Below are 20228 nucleotides of genomic sequence, written 5' to 3'. Positions count from 1 at the left end.
TATATATATATATTATATATATTATATATAAAGAAAATATTTTTTAAAGGGACAATACTGTTTATTGGTAAATGGCATGGGATTGTTGAATAAATAATGTTTGAAATAAACCAGAGAGACAGGACGGATTTGGCAGGAGGGTAATGCAAAGGAAAATTAATATTAGATATGAAAGAACTAGGTCAAATGAGCATGTGAAAAAAACAAATATCAGTCTGGAAGTTTAGCTGCACCTATGATTGGGATTGTGATAATAATTCTTGTGTTATTGCATTAACCATAACCATGATATGTATTGAGGCATTTAGAGCTATTAGAAAGTGCCACGTGCTGCCAGACTAGGAATTCTAGCTGTTGATGAGAAATTTTATAAGAAAAGGATTTGATGATTTACCTGTCCTCGCCTCCTTTCCCTTACTGGTATTTAACTTTCCTGAACTGTTCATTTTTCATTGAAGCTCATTTGGTGAAGGGCGGTTTTGCAGTTGACTTTGCAGGAGATCCGTAGTTTCAGCTTGGTTATTTCATTGTGCGTGATTAAGGATAATGGGTTGGTTCTGCATAGTTCAGTGGGTGAGGAGAGTAATCTCCCCATGTTAACTATGCATTAGTGCAAAGCTGCCCAGTATGTATTGTTGGCGTACCTTTTAGGAATGTGTGGTTGGCTTTTGAAGACGTCGTCTGTTTTGGGTAATTACTTGTTCTATATTCTTCACTGCCCAACTACATTATACCATTATAACATATTACCCTTATTAGAGTGAAAATGTGAAATGTTACTCTTCATTTCCTCCTTTATTCTCCAGCTTGGAATACAAAGAGACGTTTTGACTTATTCATCTGCGGAAAAAGAACTGAATCTCGATTATATGTTGCAGATTATCTCCTGGTGTGGAATTGTGATTTTGAGTAGTCTTGAGTGGCACTGAGAATGTGGAGACTGTATAATGAATACGTTATTCTCACAATGGGTGAGACATGAGCTGAGTCAAAGTCATGCCAAAACCAATCCAGGTTCTTACACAGGTCCAGAAAGATTCTGCAAGGTCCTGTGAAGGGCAAGCAAGCACTTAAGTCTGGTTGACCTCCATACCATTCACGCAATTTCAGATTACTCTCAAATAGTTTTAAGAAGGTTTACATTTTTGGGGTATTTTTTTTTTTGCACAAGCGATGTTGTCTAGATGTTGACAGAGGTGTAGGATGTAGTAAGTTGCATGGTAGAGAACAAATGGGAGGTTTGGATATACGGATCATGGAAAAGTTGGGATAGCAGAGAACGCATTCCTTTCGCTTGTTTTTTACGTGTATAAGTGAACGCGCAGCTAAAGAGAAGCTTTTAGAAACATTAAATTCTTAAGGCACTTTATGATCAGATTTGTACTTTAGCAATAGCTGTAAGAAGATTGCATTTACAGCAATTAGAGAGCTCTTAAGGAATGTTATTTAGATCTGCATTTATGCTTTCCTCACCTTACAGTTTATAGAATTATACAGGCCTGTTTTATTTATCCGAAAGCATATGCAAATGAACACAGTTTGATACATTGCTAGGGTCAGAAATGAACAGAAATTGTCTAGTGTAATACGGTCGTCTAATTGTAATTATTACGGTCAAATGCATGTTTACCATAGCGTTTTGCTAATGACTCAAACTGTTTGATCTTGGATACTGCTTGATAAAATAAACATGGAGGTCGACAAGCCTTTGATTTTTATACGTGTTCACTTTCTTGGCTGTATTTTTGGTGTAGCGAATAGCATGTGAAGAAAAAAGACAGTACATTGTTGAAAAGTGTACTGTGATGAGTAGGGCTGCAACTAACGATTATTTTAATAATCGATTAATCGGCCGATTATTTTTTCGATTAATCGATTAATCGGATAAAAAAAAACAATATGCAAATTTTTCGTTTATTTAAAAGAATTTAATGAACTGGATGTTAAAAAACAACTTAAAATTTACATTAACATTCTTATTTTGTTATGATGTAATAAAAAACAATATTTTCAAAGTACAAGAACCCAAACACAATATTTATGAAACAAAATAACCCCAAACATTCTGAAAAGAGGTGGACTATTACTGTTCAAGAAACTTTGCCCCAGCACTTTGCACTTTGCACCCAGCACTTTGCACCCAGCACTTTGCACCCAGCCCTGGCACTTTGCACCCAGCCCTGGCACTTTGCACCCAGCACTTTGCACCCAGCACTTTGCCCCAGCCCTGGCACTTTGCATCCAGCACTTTGCACCCAGCATTCAGCACTTTGCACCAGCACTTTGCACTTTGCACCCAGCCCTGGCACTTTGCACCCAGCACTTTGCACCCAGCCCTGGCACTTTGCACCCAGCACTGGCACTTTGCACCCAGCACTTTGCACTGTGCCCCTGCACCCAGTCTCTAACTCTGCCCTGCACCCAGCCCTGCCCCCACATTCTGCCCTGCCCCCACACTCACACTCTGCCCTGCACCCACTCTGCCCTGCACCCACACTCACACCCTGCCCTGCATCCCCACCCCCACTCTGCCCTGCACCCAGTCTCCCACTCTGCTCTGCACCCACACTCACACCCTGCATCCCCACCCCCAATCTGCCCTGCACCCAGTCTCCTGCCCTGCACCCCCCACCCCCACTCTGCCCTGCACCCAGTCTCCTGCCCTGCACCCCCCACCCCCACTCTGCCCTGCACCCCCACCCCCACTCTGCCCTGCACCCCCACCCCCACTCTGCCCTGCACCCACACTCACGAACCGCTCTGTGCGAATGGAGCCACTCGCACAGAGCGAACCGCTCTGTGCGAATGGAGCCACTCGCACAGAGCGAACCGCTCTGTGCGAATGGAGCCACTCGCACAGAGCGAACCGCTCTGTGCGAATGGAGCCACTCGCACAGAGCGAACCGCTCTGTGCGAATGGAGCCACTCGCACAGAGCGAACCGCTCTGTGCGAATGGAGCCACTCGCACAGAGCGAACCGCTCTGTGCGAATGGAGCCACTCGCACAGAGCGAACCGCTCTGTGCGAATGGAGCCACTCGCACAGAGCGAACCGCTCTGTGCGAGTGGAGCCACTCGCACAGAGCGAACCGCTCTGTGCGAGTGGCTCCATTCGCACAGAGCGATTCGCTCTGTGCGAGTGGCTCTGTGCGATCCGTGCACATAGACATGAAGAATACTTACCTCCGGAACGCGTCACATCCGTCACGTAGCTAAAAGAAGGCGGAGACTGCAGAGCGTGTAGCAGAAGCGGGGAACGCTCGCGGAGGTAAGTAAAAGGAGCCGAGTGCTCCAACAACGAATTGATCACTCGATTAATCGATAACGGAAATCGTTATCGATGATTTCCGTTATCGATTATTATCGATTTTATCGATTCGTTGTTTCAGCTCTAGTGATGAGTACTTTGATGGTGTGACGTAAGGATCTGTCTCTACAGTCCCAGTATCAGAGTAATGTACTGAATAACTTCCCATTTTTTCACTGTTGAGTGCATACAATGTTAGGGGCATAGGACAGTTTAAAAGCACGGGGATCTTGACATATGTTTCTTCCATGTCTGCGTATGTTCTGTCAGTTTAAGGCCACTCTCAACCCCCTTTAATCAACCTTCAAACTTTTAAAAATTGGGTCCCAATAGGTTTTGTAGCGAGGCGGCTCAAATGTAAAACAGGTAGTAAGTGACGCCGCGTTACTATTGATATTCGATTGGTGCCAGGGTAGGTTATCCAGAGCTCGACACAGATTTAAGGTCTGTGTTAATATAACAATCTCCCATGTTTAGATTTAATATTGTTTAAAACAAAGATTCATAAATATATGAAAGTGTGTATGTATATAATATATATATGTGTATATATATGTATGTATGTGTGTGTGTATATATATATATATATATATATATATATATATGACATTAAACATGGAAATAGGTGTGAGTATGTTTTAATTTAGTTTTTTTATTTGCACTGGTCTGAATTTTTGAACTTATTTTGAAAGCATGAAAAATATTGCAACATGCTTTGAATGTTCAACATGGCATGAGATGCATGCTTGACCATCACAGTTTCTTGCTTAAATGCTACATGCTATTTTCATTTTGTATACAAAATTACTGTATTATGAAAACGGTATTACTCTACATTGCTTCATGTGCTCACGTAACACACGGCTGGGTGCACAATAAATTGCTTGAAATTGTGTGCACTGTAGCTTTAAAGGCCATAACGTGTTGACATGAAATGGCTTTTACACCATGTTGTGTATTTTTAGAGAGATGTAATGTTACATAATGTTATAAATGTTCTCCCTATAACATAGTAGGATTGTGTAAAATACAATTTAATTGAGATTGCTAGCATGTTTGCTATGTTTTGCATCAAACACGTAACAAATTGTGCAAATGTAACTTATTTCTAACTTAAATATACATTTTAAAAATTGAAATCCCAAGGGCTTCTCAAATTTTCTTTAAATGAATTTAAATTTTATTGTGGTTTAAAAGTATGTCAAGTAATCTACTCTAGAAAGCAATGTTAGCCGTATCTGCATACCTGAGAACTCTCTGGGTTTGACCCGGAGTCTCTGGGTGAAGTGCTGCTTCCCCGGGTCTCAGGTCCGTCTTATATTAAAGATGAAATTTGCAAAAATATACTGAATGTTGAATTCCTTATTGCTGATCTTCTTTTCAGCTTTATTTTGCATAAAATTGAGTTAGTATTGTTACCTAGTTGGTGTCAAAAATGAAAATGACCCGGTTTGCTTTTCACAAGTCACTCCACCTGCATCCCAGCCACTCTCCCAATACCTATTACATTTCTGGTATCCAATTAAGATATTTTTCTGTGGCTAATGTTACATAAAAGGGGGGCCAAGGCAATAATAACAGAATAAAATAAAGAATACCCTTTTGCCAACTATCTCGGGTTCCCTGATGTAAAGTAGTTCTAAACTTGCAAGCCAAATGTCTCTAAATCACTGATTGCCAAACATAAATGAACAAGCTAAAAACATAAAGACGATAGATCTCCATTAAATAGCCCCCTCCCAACACTTTTTTTTTATGTTTCAGTTCTCATATTCAAACCGAAATTTTGTAATGATCATGCAATCATAGAACATATCAATGGAGGACATTTGCATTTCCTGAATCTGCCTACACCTGCCAATTATAGATACAGCGATCATCCATATCACCTCTTTTATTCCCCCTTTCTTTATCAAAGGGGGGATCATTACTTTATGACTACAATGCCTCAATTTTATTGTAATAATTTTGCTGGTTACCAGGTGGGGTGGCAGTTGAAAAATTTGGTGAATGCACTACGAGAGGACCCGAGTGGTGTTATCTTAACTTTGAAAAAGCGACCTCAGAGCATGCTAACCTCAGCTCCAGCTTTACTGAAAAATATGAGATGGAAGCCTCTTGCTCTGCAGGTAATAAAAGCTTAACCATAAGTCATACGCCATCATTTTAGCCATAGGTGGTCTCTGCAATGCTTAAAATGTGCCTCATCTCAGCAGCATACAGTCTAAATGTGACTTTCAAGGTCACTTGTATGGCAAACTGGGCAGCCGTGCCACACTCGGACAACTTGTGTAGTATTTAGCTGATTTCCTAAATTGGATAGCCAGAGATACTATACCTTCGAATAAATAGGAAATAAGCATGCATTTAATTACTGGATTACTAGATAATTATATATATAAAAAAATACTAATATAATAAATCTACATGTTCTACAAACGAATTGTGGCAAAAATCTGAAGTGCTGCTGCATGAGAGGTCCACATTAATAAACAGAATAGCAAGTATGACATTTTCAATAGATTTTAATTATACATTTATTCTAGTAGTTTGCATATTTCGCCAAACTATAATTGAATCATAATGAGTGTCCTCTTATTTTTTTAGTGGTATGATGATGAAATGAAAACTTATTCCTGGACACGTTTATCAGTAAGCATCTCAAGTTACTAGCTTTTTAGTGAAGCATGAAAGCGATTTTGAATTGTTTCTTTTACTTTTTAATGTTAACCTTGCTTTTTTGTTGGTTGAAAAACTGCACTGTGGTAGCAATTTTAGTCCTGGCCAGAATTAATAATGGCCATACTTGAGTTCAGGTGATAGAACTGTTCGTCCTTAAGAACGTTTTTCTTTAGTCTTGTTTATTGCTGACCCATAGACGTTTGAAAGCTATCTTCTACGTTCATTCTGCTTTTCCATCTCTTGTATGAAAACAATACATATTTAGCAGTTTGGTTTTGTATTTGATTGATTGCTAAATAATGAAGTGTCAGTGTAAACCTTAATTTCAAAACTGACTTTGTACTTAGTTATTGATTATAATTGCAAGCAGTACTAGGTACCCCCCAGGAATAATAGGTAAGTGGCACTCAAGTTCGCTCCCATCAAATATTTTGTAAACGTGTAATTTTAAAGCTTATGATGAAGCACCTAGCGCAAAGCGGTTTATGCTTTTCTCAATCCATAACAGCAAAGTTTACAGAATGTATTAGATGGCAGTGAACTTGAGTGCCGCTTACCTATATTCCTGGTGTGTACTTGCTTGGAGGGTCTGGATCTGGCCCCTGGAGAGCTGCAGAGCACCAACTTTCTTTCTTTGAGGAGTAAGAGACTTATTGCGAGTAAAGACGCATGGCTTTTGAAAGTTTAAGCAGTACCGGGTACTAGACGTTGCCTTTTAATTGAAAAATCTGTCTTGGTATTTGCTCCACTGGAAATTTCATATGAGCAAGAGGGAAAAATGAATTGAACATAAACCTCAGACGTAGCTTTGTTGATCCGTCATATACTCTGGCTAAAGTTAAAAAAAAAAAAAAAAAAAAAAAAAAAAAAAAATATATATATATGTGTGTGTTGCTTTTCCTACTAGGATGTCAGTAGGAGATATGGTGATGATGTCATGTCCCACATAATGCTGCACTGTAGACATTTTTGCATTGAAAAGTGCTCGGTGTAGAGTCCCGGCTGAAACAGCAGGTCATTAGCCTCTACTGTTGTGTAAAAAAACATTTGCCTAATGTCTGGATTTTTCTGCATTTTTGCCTATTTTTACATTCGTTTTGTAGTAACGTACAGAAAAAGTATGAACGATAAAACAGAACTGATTTAGACTAGTGCTTCCCGATATATATTTGACTGCCTATGGTCCTTGCTATCAGATTGAAGCTAACAGAATGCAAGGATTCAGAGACTGCAGTTGTTTAGAAAGGGTTAAACTTGCATTTATAAGGCACTGGTTTCCACTAAACCTTTTGTCAGAGCCACAAGGAGAGGTCAAGCTTTCCAGGAGGGGGTGTTCTGCCAAACTCTGTTTAAGAACTCCAGAACATACATTTGCTTTGTCTAGAGTTTGCCTAAAAGCCCATAGATGCAACTCAAGAGTTCTGAAGAGTCAAAGTGGAAGCTTTTGGGTAACATGGGTTATATCTAGTGAAAAAACAAATACAGCATTCCACATTATGAACCAGGACAAGCACAGTGATGTCAGAGACTTTGGTGCACCAGACCCTGAACATTGTCATTATTGATAGAATCATTGTTTTTATTTTGTAATAGAGAATTCTTCAGGAGAATATCTGGCCATAAACTGAGGAGCAATTGGGTCTTGCAGCATGACTTGAAAAACACATAGGCAAGTTTTTATAAGAATGGTCAATGGACAAGAAATTTAAGGTTCAGGAATCAAAATCCAGATCTGAACGTCACTGAGGAGTGAAAACAAGTATTTCATGCTTAAAAATGTCACAAAGCAGAAAATCATACCACAACTGTAATGTCTGTTGTTTGGTATGTCCTGACCATATTTTAAAAATTAGCAACTTTTGTGTTCCGAAGCCTGAAAATGTTACATCCTGAGTAAAGTCATTTTTCTGTGTTAAATCTATTTCTTCCGAGGGTACCTTTTCTTTGAAAATCATTAATAGGACGTTTAAAAATTCGACATGTAAAGTACCGGTATTATGTGATATAACCCCATTGTATAGAGATGCCTGAAAAAAATAATAATAATAAAAAAATATAAATATATATATATATATATATATATAAAATTCATTTCCCTCTAAATGAAATCATCTTGCTTAGTGGTGTTAACATACCACATTGTGTTTAGGGTAACTTTGAAATGGCTCTGTTCGTTAAACCCCATGAGTGGCAAACTTATGTTGCTGGGGTTGAAACCTGTTTTTGCAGAAAAGTTGTCTTGAAGTTTATTTTACCACAATATTCCTTTCCTATCAGCACATCAATAAATGTGAAGGTATTTAGTGTCCCAAGCATAGTCGATATGTAATCTCTGTTCTTGACCCTCCAGCTAACATACAGGTTAATAATGGAGTTTTTTTTATTTAATAAATATTACATTTAAAATGTTAATTGTTGGCTTTTATTGCCAATGGCTGATTAAAATAACCCATAGCTATCAGAGTGAATTCATCTTATAAGATTTATGTACCTGAACTTGCTTAGTCTGTATGTATTATTGATCACGTTGCTGATTGCTGCTGACCAGAAGTGCAGTAAATAGAAGACACTTGTCTTTATGGTGGATTAATTAACCCACCGGGACTTAGCTTTTCATTGTAAAACCAACACCCTTCCCCACTAATTTTATTATATTAGCAAGTCTGCTGACAATAAATGGGTAATGTTCTAAGTCATGCCAAGTATGGTGCCTTGCCTGGTCTAACCTTTGTCATTTAAGAGCGCACTCGAAAGGGAAAAATTAGAAAATACGAAAAAAAAACCAGATCACTGTTGTAAGATGGGAAACTATTGACTTCACGGATTTTAACTTGACTAAATTCAAAATAGATTGGAGTTATAATATTTGTTTAAAAATTAGGAACAATTTCAACTATTTCCTGTACCAAAAGTCACTTATTTTGTCTAACTGGCCCTGTCGGCATATATATGTCTCTCCCGGTCTATTCCGGAGACTCCAGGTGAAGCGCATCTTCTCTGGCTCTCCAGGTCACTAAATCTCCAGCAAACCTCTATTCATTGCACGATATGAGGTTTGTAAATATGTGTAAATTGCCCAGTCCTGTGACTCGGTAATTGCTTGCGTATGTTTGCATTGACTGCTTTTGCCGATGATGCTATCAGGATGTGCTGCATTGCAGTACATTGCATGCTTTGTGTATACTGCAATAAACTTAACTCAAAAAACAAACAAACAAACCAACAAGCCTTAAAAAAGTAGTTCTATTAGCGTGGCAGCTTGCCGAAGCAATTGTTCGTTTCCTGCTTCCATGCCAGAATCAGACACTGTGACATGACAGGTGCTACTCATCATTACATTTAGTAAAAACAGTCAATAAGCCCTTGTGGGACCACCACCTTCAGCCAGAAAGATAGTGATTGGAGCCGCAACCCAAACAAGTGAGTGCATTAAAGGTACAGAAAAGGTATTGTGTGTATTTTCGACCTACATTGGGTTTCTTTTGTATAATTATAGCAAATCACCCCTCTAATCTCATGTATGCCAGTTTGTGATATGCTTTACTGTTACCCATATGGACTTTGTGTGCAATATGCATATATGCTCAACTGCATAGATTAAATGGATTTATTATGGTGGAGTCAGAAAAATATTTACTTAGTTTATTCAGTACTTTACACAAAGATTTATTCGCTGATGCGGGAGTTAACTATGTGCTTTCAACTTACTTTACTATACATTATGAGGAGCCAACTCCACCGAGCTTCCTGCTGCAGGAAGAGCTTGGCGTTAGAAGTAAATGAGTGAGATTTCTTTAATTGAAATATACATTATACAGGACCAGCTCAGCCCTTTTGACTTGAGAGACTTGATAGTAGTGGCTCTTCATGATGTATAGTGAGGTGTGGAAGTTGAAGGTCAATCTTGAAGGCAGATTCTCATGGCAACTGTCCTTTTAGCAAAAAAAACCTTGAGTTGTGCCTCCCTTTTCTCTCATACATGAATGCCTTTGCAAGTTCTACAGGGACAAGGATGTAAAGTAAGTGTAAAAGGAATCATGCTCATACCTGGGATCCCTTTTTGGGCTGCGGGTAGGCAGTCCTCTGACAATGGCAGGTGGTCCACTAATGTCAGCGGGGGACCCACTGAAAGCTGCTCTTTTTTTAGGAGAAGCGCGCCGGGAGTGGTGGTCTGCTGCAATGACGCTTCCACAACATGGAGTTTCTCTGTGGTGAACCGCAGAAGCATGTTTCACCCCGAGTCTCCGGGCGATACTCTTAGAGAGGTCCCCGGTATGAGTATGCGTATAATCAAAAGTACTACCATTAGTTATACCTCTCCCCTGGGTATGCACAGTAGCGCAAAACAGAAATACATTTACTGAGATTGTATATAATTATATAACGCTATATACACACATTTCAAGAGGCTCTGATTACCTTTTTATTAGGAAGCAAGGAACTTGCTTGGGATACAGTCCTACTACACATTGCGTTCTCCATACTATGCAATAATTCATGCAAAGATTTAAAAAAAAAAAATGTAAGGGCAATTTTTAAGGCACAAACTAAATAACAGAATAAGGATATTTTCTACAAGCACTGAAGTTCATGGGCTTGAAACACCATCAGGTAGTCTTTCATAAAAATATTGTTTTGTACACCATCTTAAAAGATAATATACGTCTTCTGTATTCATGGTTTTTAAAGCAACACCCAAAGATAATGAACAATTGTTTGATTTTTTTTCTTCATATTTTAAGCAAAGTTCAAATTCTTCAATTACGTATATTTTATGGACATTACAATTGGGTGGTCTTCCGATGACTTCATGCTGGCTGGAGCTTGTGCATTTTTAACATTTTCCTTTTTGAATTGGACACTGTGGTCTTTTATCCAAAAACAAAGTTCCCTTTAGATGAAAACCCTGTTCTTTGATACAAAAATGCATAGTGTGATTGTAAAATATGTGCAGATAGATTTATTGTGGATGTGTGGATGTATTGTACATGTGTACACGTGTGTTTGTTTAAGGAAATCATTTCTTATTTTGGTAATTAGTGTATTTGTGTATGCGATAGGATGGCATATAAGTCTGTGGTTCACCTCTGCAGACTTATTTATCTATATTAAGGATTTTTTGGTTATTATAAATGTACATAGGGCTGGATTTTTCATAAGACAGACTAGGCTGTTGTGTTTTTCTTCTCTGCTGAGCTTCGGTAGTCTCTAAGGACACAGAATGATTAGGGAGGAGGAATGTTCAATATCACCATGTGTAGGTGATCAACCTGGAGCTCAGATCCATTTAAATGTCTGGGCTCCTGCTACATTATATTTGTCATACAAGAACATTTTGCCCCAGGTGTCAGTAAGCGGCATACTTTACTTTATAGTGTCTCTAAGGAACCCAAAATTCTCTACCCCTCTTTCCGTCCCAGTGTTGTCTTTTCGAGAAGCCCAGAATGGCTGTTGGGTATGAGTGTATCACAGTGTTCTCACTCTCCAGCACTTTACATCGCAAACAGCTTAAATAAAAACACATTCTTCTACTGCATGGGTTTGACTTTGAGAGCTTTAGCAAGCCTTGGAAATCTGGATGCCGTCTGAACGAGTGAGATCTCTTTTGCATTCCTACAGGTTTTCCCTTATGTTTCCCTCTAGACTAAATTAAAACAAATGCAGCGCAGGCAATAGTCTATAATTCTTTTATCTGCGTCCTTCCCGTTAAACTGCTGCTAGTGGCTTTCTGATGTGCATTTTAAAAAAGAAATTCCTACATGATTATGCTTTTCAGAGAGATATAGACTTAATTTTACATTAAATGAAGTGGAAAGGATATGTTAGTGCATAATTTATCAAACTGCAGACAGAGAATGATGGTAAATCTTCTTTAGATGTTGTGTTTACAAATGTTACTGTCTTTTAAGCCATTTACTGCTCATTTTCAGATTTTTCTTTTTTGTAACATACCCTAGTCCTAACATGGAGTTACAGCCCCACCACCACCACCTGTTTACTGCTATAACAGCCTCCACTCTTCTTGTGGGAGGTTTTGTGCCCATTCAACCAAAACAGCACTGCAGGCAGTGATGTTGGACGAGAAGGCCTGGCTTGCAGTCAGCATTCAAGTTCATTCCAAAGGTGTAGGATGGGGTTGAGGTCAGGGCTCCGTGAGGCCACTCAAGTTCCTCCATAGCAAACTCCTCAAGCCATGTCTTTACGGAGCTTTATGCTGGAACAGGAAAGTGCCTTCCTAAAAAATGGTGCCACCCAGTTGGAAGCATTACCCTTCCCTGGAACTAAGAGACCCAAACCCTGAAAAACATCCCCAGACAATAATGGGTAGCATTCTCCTGGCATCCGCCAAACCCAGATTCGTCCATCAGACTTCCAGATAGTGAAGTGTGATTAGTCACTCCAGAGAATAGTTTCCACTCGACACTTGCCATTGTGGAAGGTAATCTTTGATTTGAGAGCAGCTTCTCAGCCATGGACACTTAATGCTTTATGTTGCTTCCAGAGGCAGTTTGGAACTCTGCGGTGAGCGAACAGGGTTTTTTTGCCACACGCTCTAGGGCATGGCAGCCTTGCCCTGTGAGTGTGCGTGGTCTTGGGCTTTGTGACTGAGCTGTTGTTGCTCATAGACAATTTCCTTTAACAGTAATAGCACTTACAGTGGATCAGGGCAGATCTAGCAGGGTAGAAATTGCACAAACGGACTTGGTAAACAGGGCATCCTATAACAGTGCCATGATAAAAAGTCCCTGAGCTCTTCAGTACGACCCATTCTATGGAGACAGCTGTCGATGTTTTTGATTTTATACACCTGTTAGCAATGACTTAAAAATATCAACTTAATGATTAGGAGAGAAGACCACACGCTTTTGGTCATATGGTCTATGTGTATGTGTGTGGGTGCATCTTCAAAGTCCATATACGAGTCAAAATACATGTCCATTTACAAAAAGGTAAAAGCGCACACTAATGTTTTTTGCTGAGTTTCAAGAAAGTTTAACCTCTAGTGGGTATCATAACACAAACCCAATGTTTCATCCCCTGTCTGGGGCTCTTTGATCATAAATCCGTACACCTAGGCTAAGCAAAGGAGAGGTGGATGTGTGCAGAGGTTTGTTGGTAAATAAAATTGGGTGTGACATTGTATATTTGCTTCAGATTATACACTAAATGGTACCTAGCATATCCGTTATTCTTTCTCCATTGGAAGATTAGCGACAGTAGGCATGTGCCTTGGTGCCCAGAGCACTAATGGCCAATCTGCCGATGCTCTGCCACCGGCTAAATATCAGTAGCTGTACTGTGCCGGCTACGGTAGCCAGAATGCTACCCTGTAGAGTAGCAGCTCTCACCGGGTGGGAACAGAAGAGGAGCCACAAGGTTAAGGAGGTTTGTGTGTGCCCATTGGCCCCAAAGGGTCTCAGTCTCTTCCACAGTTGACCGCAATATATAAGTGTTTGTTGCCAGTACATAGTAAAGATGAATATGTAGTTAGGCAGCCACCTGCACAGCCCGTTATTTAATTATATGGATGCCTAGCTAGGGATAGCATGGTCCACTTAAATTTCAGAAATAAAAAGGTTTTGTTCTATGGCACTGTGGGTTGCGTAACATACAGACTTAGCATGTGGCGAGAACAAATAGGTAGTACAGTTTTCTTCAGATAGAGCTGTTCAGGACAAAGAAATACCGTATTGGCTCGGATATAGGCCGCCCCCGTATATAGGCCGCACCCTAAAAGTTTGGTGCTTTTTTTAAAGAAAAAGTTTTTTTTCTTTAAAAAAGCACCAAAAAAAACATGCTGCCACTCTGTCCCCCCCCCGAGATATGCTGCCACTGTCCTCCCTCCCCGAGATACGCTGCCGCTGTCCTCCCTCCCCGCGATACGCTGCCGCTGTCCTCCCTCCCCGAGATCCGCTGCCGCTGTCCTCCCTCCCCGAGATCCGCCGCCGCTGTCCTCCCTCCCCGAGATCCGCTGCCGCTGTCCTCCCTCCCCGCGATACGCTGCCGCTGTCCTCCCTCCCCGCGATACGCTGCCGCTGTCGCTGTCCTCCTCTGCCCCCCCCCTCCTCGACTTACCGGAGCAGACTCCCGGGTGTCTTGCGGGGCCGGCGAGGGACATCTACGCAATACGCGTATGCAACTTCCGGTACCGGAAGTTGCATGCGCGTATTGCGTAAATGTCTCCCGCCGGCCCCGCAAGACACCCGGGAGTCTGCTCCGGTAAGTCGGGGGTGGGCAGAGGTAAGTGCTGGCAGGGGAGGCTGTCTGAGCGTATCGGGGAGAAGGATGCAGGTCCCCTGCACCGCTGCGGGGGATCTGTATCTTAACCCCGCTGCCTGCCCGGCGCCCGGGACTGCATGTCCCGGGCGTCGGGCGCTAGAGCCCGAATATAGGCCGCACCCCCACTTTAAAAACTTAAAGTGGGGGAAAAAAGTGCGGCCTATATTCGAGCCAATACGGTAAGTACAACGTCTCAGCAGTTGACCTAACGAAGGTCAGATGTGACAGGAGTTAATTATTTGTTCAGTGTCAAGCCGTTGTGTTAATTGTTACAACAGGAGTTTGAAATGTGTTCTTGCGTTTCTTGCAACTCCAGTTGACTGACAGTATTCACAGCTCAGTGTTCCATTTTTGCCATCCTGTTCATTGTGCTCAGAAACCTCAGGTAATTAGTCAACAGCTGCCACGTCCTCAGAAATAGGAAATTATTCTGCTTGCGCCTTTGCCCAAGTGATGGCAAAATTGGGAACAAAGGGCTGTGTTTGCCAAAAAGCTTTATTAAGCTTATAGCACTGAGAGGTCCTTGGGTGCTAAATTGTCAATTACTAAATTATCTGATTCAGAAAATATGTAAATTGGTTGATATTGCTCTACTGTTACTTTTGAAATGGTAATAGTAATACCAGAACTGAACTGGCCATCTGGCACACTGGGCAGACGGGTGATAGCGTCTCCCTAGTTCCAACCCTGTGTCTATATATTGTGTACTATTACTAACGTGGGTTGCTTGTGCAATCTGCTTGTTTGGAGAACTACATCTGTTGGAGAAAATTGGGGGGCTTTCAAGAATTTTCTTTAGATTGTATTACTTATTGACCAGGCATTCACTAAGGCATAAATATTAGGCATTCTGTCACACTGTTTGGTCAAATGTTGCTTAGCCTGCCACTACATCAAAGCACCCCAAGTTTGGCGAGTCTATATAATTTTTCATTGCTAGATTATTTAGCAAGGAGCTGAATCAGTGGGGCTGCACTATATTTAACCTAAATGAGACTCAAGTAATTTAAGGCCTTCCCTGGACACTATTAATGAGGCACCTGCATGGTAGATGGGGTGCTTAACCCTATGCTTTGGTCAGAACCTGCAAATATGCATAACAAAAGATATATACAAAATAGGAGTGCGCACAATTTTTAATATGCATTCCTCAAAATGAATACATGTCCTAGAAGTTGCAGCTGCCCTCCTTAACTTTGGTCCAACATTTCCAGCTGCTGATTACACTCCCGTTAAAATCAATAGAAGCGCTTGCTACGCATGTCCCTTTAAACTAGTGTGCCTTTAAACTAGATATCTGTGAATAACTTATCTTGCAGTAAAATAACTATTTATATTATAAGTGTAAGTTGTTTATAGGGTTTTCTCAGAACAGTTTGCCCAGCCTCCCAAAGGAAAAGTATGTACTGACTACGGGCACTCAAAGGGTTAAAAAAAAAAAAAACCCAGCTGTGGCCACCAACACCCTTGACATAAATGGGTGCTACAGGAAACCAACCCTGAGTAGCTCCCAGGTATGGTTCCCAGGAGTCGTGTAGGCACTGAAGATATGTACCGATGGGGATGTCCTTTCCTGGCTCTTAGAAAGAAAAATGTGTGACTCCAAAATATCCTATAAAATTTCCTAAGCTGATCATTGTAGCTTGGGTAAGATCTTACTGTGTTCTGCAATGGAGAATACACCAAGCGAGGTGTATTTCAATGACATGATGGGTGGAATTCTTTGTATAATGCTGCTTTACGTATTCTATCTCGTAGCCCCTTATTCCGAGAAGTCCCACAAGCAGCGTTGCTACACCTTCGAGCACAATCAGCACACCTACTAAAAGAGACAGCTCCGCTCTGCAGGACCTCTTCATACCCCCACCCCCTGCTGAGCCCTACACACCCAGGTACGGCTGAATTCAAAACTATTAACATTGCTCCAATCTCATGTGTATATACATTAATGTAAATGTACCGTGTTTTTACAGCGCTTTGATTTTTTTTTTTAATTATGGAAAGCATCTTTTAAAGAATTCTACATATGGCGTTATAGTATTAGTGTGAGCTTACTGTATTTCAGTTTAGAGTCGCCTCTCATGGGGCGCCTTGGTATGCCGGGTACGCTTTGGCCAAGACACGAGATCTAAGGCTTTATGTTTAAAGTATGCATTTGTAGGTTTGGATCCGAGTCCTAATCATTTGTCTATGAAAATGTCTTGTTTCCAGGTACATGAACATCCTAATCTAGGTACATACCTTTTTAAAATGAACAGTTAATTCATAAGATTATGTTGGAAGGTCATCAATCATAAAGAAGCATCAGGAAAACATGCGAAAATGATGTCATCTAATTTTTTGCTAAATTTGCAATGTATATGAATTATTCAGTGACTTTCGCACATTTGCAGAAATAGCAAATTAAATGCTTTGCAAATATTTTATTATTAGCTGCGTTGACTGACACAATGGCTGTCGGTTATTGTTACCTCTATTTTAATATTCTGTTTTGTATGCTTGTTTGCTCAAGGGACGAGAAGGGAAACTTGCCTTGTGATGATGTAAGCCGGCATGTTGTGGGAAAACCAGTCTCTAAGGGGTCAGAGTCGCCAAACTCATTTCTGGACCAAGAATATAGAAAACACTTCAACGTAGTAGAAGAGGATGCAGTCCTTTACTGCTATGAATACGACAAAGGAAGGAGCAGCATACAAGGTCGGAGAGAAAGCACACCGTCATACGGTATTCTCTTTTCTTAAATGGCTTGGGCCTAGGCACGCGTGTGCGTATTTTACAAACTACATGTACAGGAAAATCAACTGATGGAATTCTTAGGTATTTACATGTCCCGAGTCTTCTACCGAAATTTTCTGGCCGGTTTCATGCCATCAACCCAAATCCCACTCCTAGCCTATGCACATTGGAAAGGAGGCGTTTTAATAAAAACAATACTTTTAATAATTTACTAAGAATGTTAAAATACAGCCATGCTAAACCCACCCTGGTTTTTCGGTTAATGCAGTCAGGGTAATAGTTTATCGGGACTTCTCTTTCTGTCCTGTGTCTAATTGATGCCTAGGCAGCTGTTTATCTAGATAAGATAAGCACATGCTCTTACAATAGACATACCTTTCCACGTTTAAAATAAGGAGGGACAATATCATACATTAGTATTCTACAACACCGAGATACGCTCATACCTAACAAACCTAGAAAACCTGCCAAAAATCATGTTTTTATTTTGGCTTACTTTTACATTTATGGTATTCTTAATTTAAAAATTGGAACTTTTTTCGAAAGAACACAGTCTTTAATTAATTTAAATTGGTGTTGTTCTGTCTCATTTTGTGATATCTTTTAAATTAACCACCAAAACCGCAATTAACACCTCCATGTTCTAAAAGAATATCACCCAGACGTTTTGGCAGCATGGGTGTTTCAGAGACTGGCACGGTTCTCATTTGCCAGTGACAAAGTGATTTTTAGAAAATGTTTCCTGGAAATTGTTCATTTTAATGTGGGCATATTATCCCCAAAAGATTGTTTGTCAGAACCTTATGTGATCTATTATAATAATCCCTGCAAAATGTCTTATTTATTTGAATTTTTCTAACCCTAGGTAAACTGCGCCCAATCTCGATGCCTGTCGAGTATAACTGGGTCGGGGACTATGAAGATCCCAACAAAATGAAGAGGGACAGTCGAAGAGGTTGGTGAAGAATCTGACGAATTGAGGGAAATACGCGTACTGTTAAATATACAAACTTATTCTGTTGCTATAGTGAAAATAATGCATTTATTAGCTTGTTTACTCTGACGCTAGGTTTCCTTATGTTAAGAGTGAACCTAGCGTCAGAGTAAACAAGCTAATAAAGACATTGCCTTTGTAAATACCTGCACTGTTACTTTTTAGACTTTTCAGCAAATCTGTTTCGTTATGAATTAGCCAAAAACATAAGCATTTCGCTGATTTCAAAAAATCCAGAATGAAACAGGTTATAAAAACATTAACAAGAAACTATTTCTATTTTGTTTTCGTGTGTGCGGTCTGCATATTATGCTGTGTTTAGTAATTGCAGTAGTCCAAAAGTAGCTGATCAGGCTTTCTGAAGATCTTTTCTTGCTCAATCAGAATTTCTTTCACTTACCTAGTCTATATACATTATACAATACTGGAACAAACATTTTTATAAAGATGTATTTGGACTGCAGTATTGTTAAATGTATTAGAAGTTGATTTATTTATTCTCAGGATCTATTAGAAGGGCTTCTGTTTCTGTGAGTGCTTTTTAGAGAAGGGTTCTCTCCTTGGTTCTGCAACGAGGAACCCTCACTTTCACCCAGTCTTGAGGAGACCATACTGATCACAGGCATGGTATATTTTGGTGACATGCTGTTTGCTGTGAAGGGCAGATATCTATGATTTTTGCGCAATGTGCTTAGACAATCCCCCGTGCCGGCACTCCCCCCATGGGAAGTGCTGGCAGGGGAGGCTGTCTGAGCGAATCGGAGAGTAGGATGCAGGTCCCCTGCAGTGCTGCAGGGGAGGCTGTATCCTTGCCCGGCGCCTGGGCGATACGAATTGTGCATTCCTGTGCTAAACCCCGAATATAGGCCCCACCCCCACTTTAAAGTGGGGGAAAAAAAGTGCGGCCTATATTCGGGCAAATACGGTATTAAAGATATGTTCTTTGTCCTGGAGTTGGACCAAAATTTAATTCCTTTCCACAACAGTACAAATCATAATAGACCCATTAACAGATTTTTTTATTTGGTTATATCAAAGTCATGTGATGTATTGCCCTTTCTTTTTTTTTCTACTTTGCTCAGAAAGTTCACTGCTCCGATACATGAGCAATGACAAAATTATCCAAGAGGAATATATGTTACAACAGAGAAGTACTAAAAAGGAAACTGGGAAAAAATCAAAAAAGAAAGGGGACAAGAACACCAGTCCCAGCCATTACGCTCTGCTTCCTGGAGCTCAGATGGATTCACTGCGTCAGGAAGCGATCAGTCCGTCGGTGTCAGACGCGGCCTCTTACCATGTGAGTAAAAAAGTGAGAATTGGCTCTTGAGGGTCAACAAATCTGTTGAGTGACACACACACTGTCCAGGCTCTTGTGCCATATCTTATTATCAAAATTACATTATTATTACTAATTTTATAAAATAAATAATATTAATGCCTAAGATTCAAGGGCACACCAGCATTTAAAACTATATTGGGATATTATTTAGTTAGAAAGTTAATTGTTTGCCTTATAAATATTAAAACTATTACTGCCCTCAAGGGCAGAGCTATACATCTCCAAGAGTGTTCTCTGTCCTGAAATGTTTGTTCACAAACGGCGCACTCTTTAATGTAATGCTCAGGGACCTGTGCAGTGTTTACAACTAATATGGAAATGCAAGGATGTTCAGCATGAATATCGTCAACTAGTTTAAGCGATAAATATTGAGAAGTGTTCACAGCTAAAAAAAATAAGTAACTGCAAGATGATGATTTGTGGATCTTAAGAAATGTGAAACGTAATTAGCATTCTGACTTTAAGATTGTGATTTACAGAGTGCTTTGAGACATCATTTCTTAATTTGTTGACATAGCAGTAGGTGTTTCAAGCTGTTGGAATTATTTACAACTTTTTTTTTGTTTAGCATATTGCGGGGAATATAAAATAGAGACCTGATTATTATGTTTTATTTTGCTTATCTATGCCCACCAGACCTGGACTGGCTATTTAGCATACCGAGCAAATGCCTGGTGGGCCTATAGCAGATACTTACCCAGTCCCAGCAGAAGATCAGGTGCTGTTGTGTGGGACCACCATATGAATATGCCCGGCTGCCCAGGGCCGGCCCAAGACTTAATGCCGCCTGGGGCGAAGTTTAAACTTCGCCGACGCCATTATCTACCCTAACCCCCACCCCCCCACCCCGGTACTTACCTTTAAACAGTCCTGCGGCGAGTCTCCCTG

At 40.4% G+C, this 20228-nt stretch overlaps 1 protein-coding gene and 1 long non-coding RNA gene across 2 annotated transcripts in view; both read left to right on the top strand.

Annotated features, from left to right (window-relative positions):
- Positions 1-20228, top strand: part of LOC128474878 (uncharacterized) — a 152278-nt gene that overhangs the window by 85602 nt on the left and 46448 nt on the right. The window lies entirely within an intron of this gene.
- The window catches only part of CNKSR2 (connector enhancer of kinase suppressor of Ras 2), a 116525-nt gene that overhangs the window by 50372 nt on the left and 45925 nt on the right, over positions 1-20228 (top strand). The window contains exons 10-15 of the mRNA XM_053457286.1: positions 5289-5435; positions 5914-5958; positions 16027-16160; positions 16781-16992; positions 17870-17959; positions 19081-19298. Coding sequence (XP_053313261.1) covers positions 5289-5435; positions 5914-5958; positions 16027-16160; positions 16781-16992; positions 17870-17959; positions 19081-19298 — 846 coding nt within the window. The remainder of the gene's footprint in view (positions 1-5288; positions 5436-5913; positions 5959-16026; positions 16161-16780; positions 16993-17869; positions 17960-19080; positions 19299-20228) is intronic.

This window comes from Spea bombifrons, chromosome 2 (genome assembly GCF_027358695.1).
Source record: "Spea bombifrons isolate aSpeBom1 chromosome 2, aSpeBom1.2.pri, whole genome shotgun sequence".
Classification (NCBI taxonomy): domain Eukaryota; kingdom Metazoa; phylum Chordata; class Amphibia; order Anura; family Pelobatidae; genus Spea; species Spea bombifrons.
The sequence above is the reverse complement of the archived record's forward strand: the minus strand, read 5'-3'. Positions and strand labels throughout refer to the sequence as shown.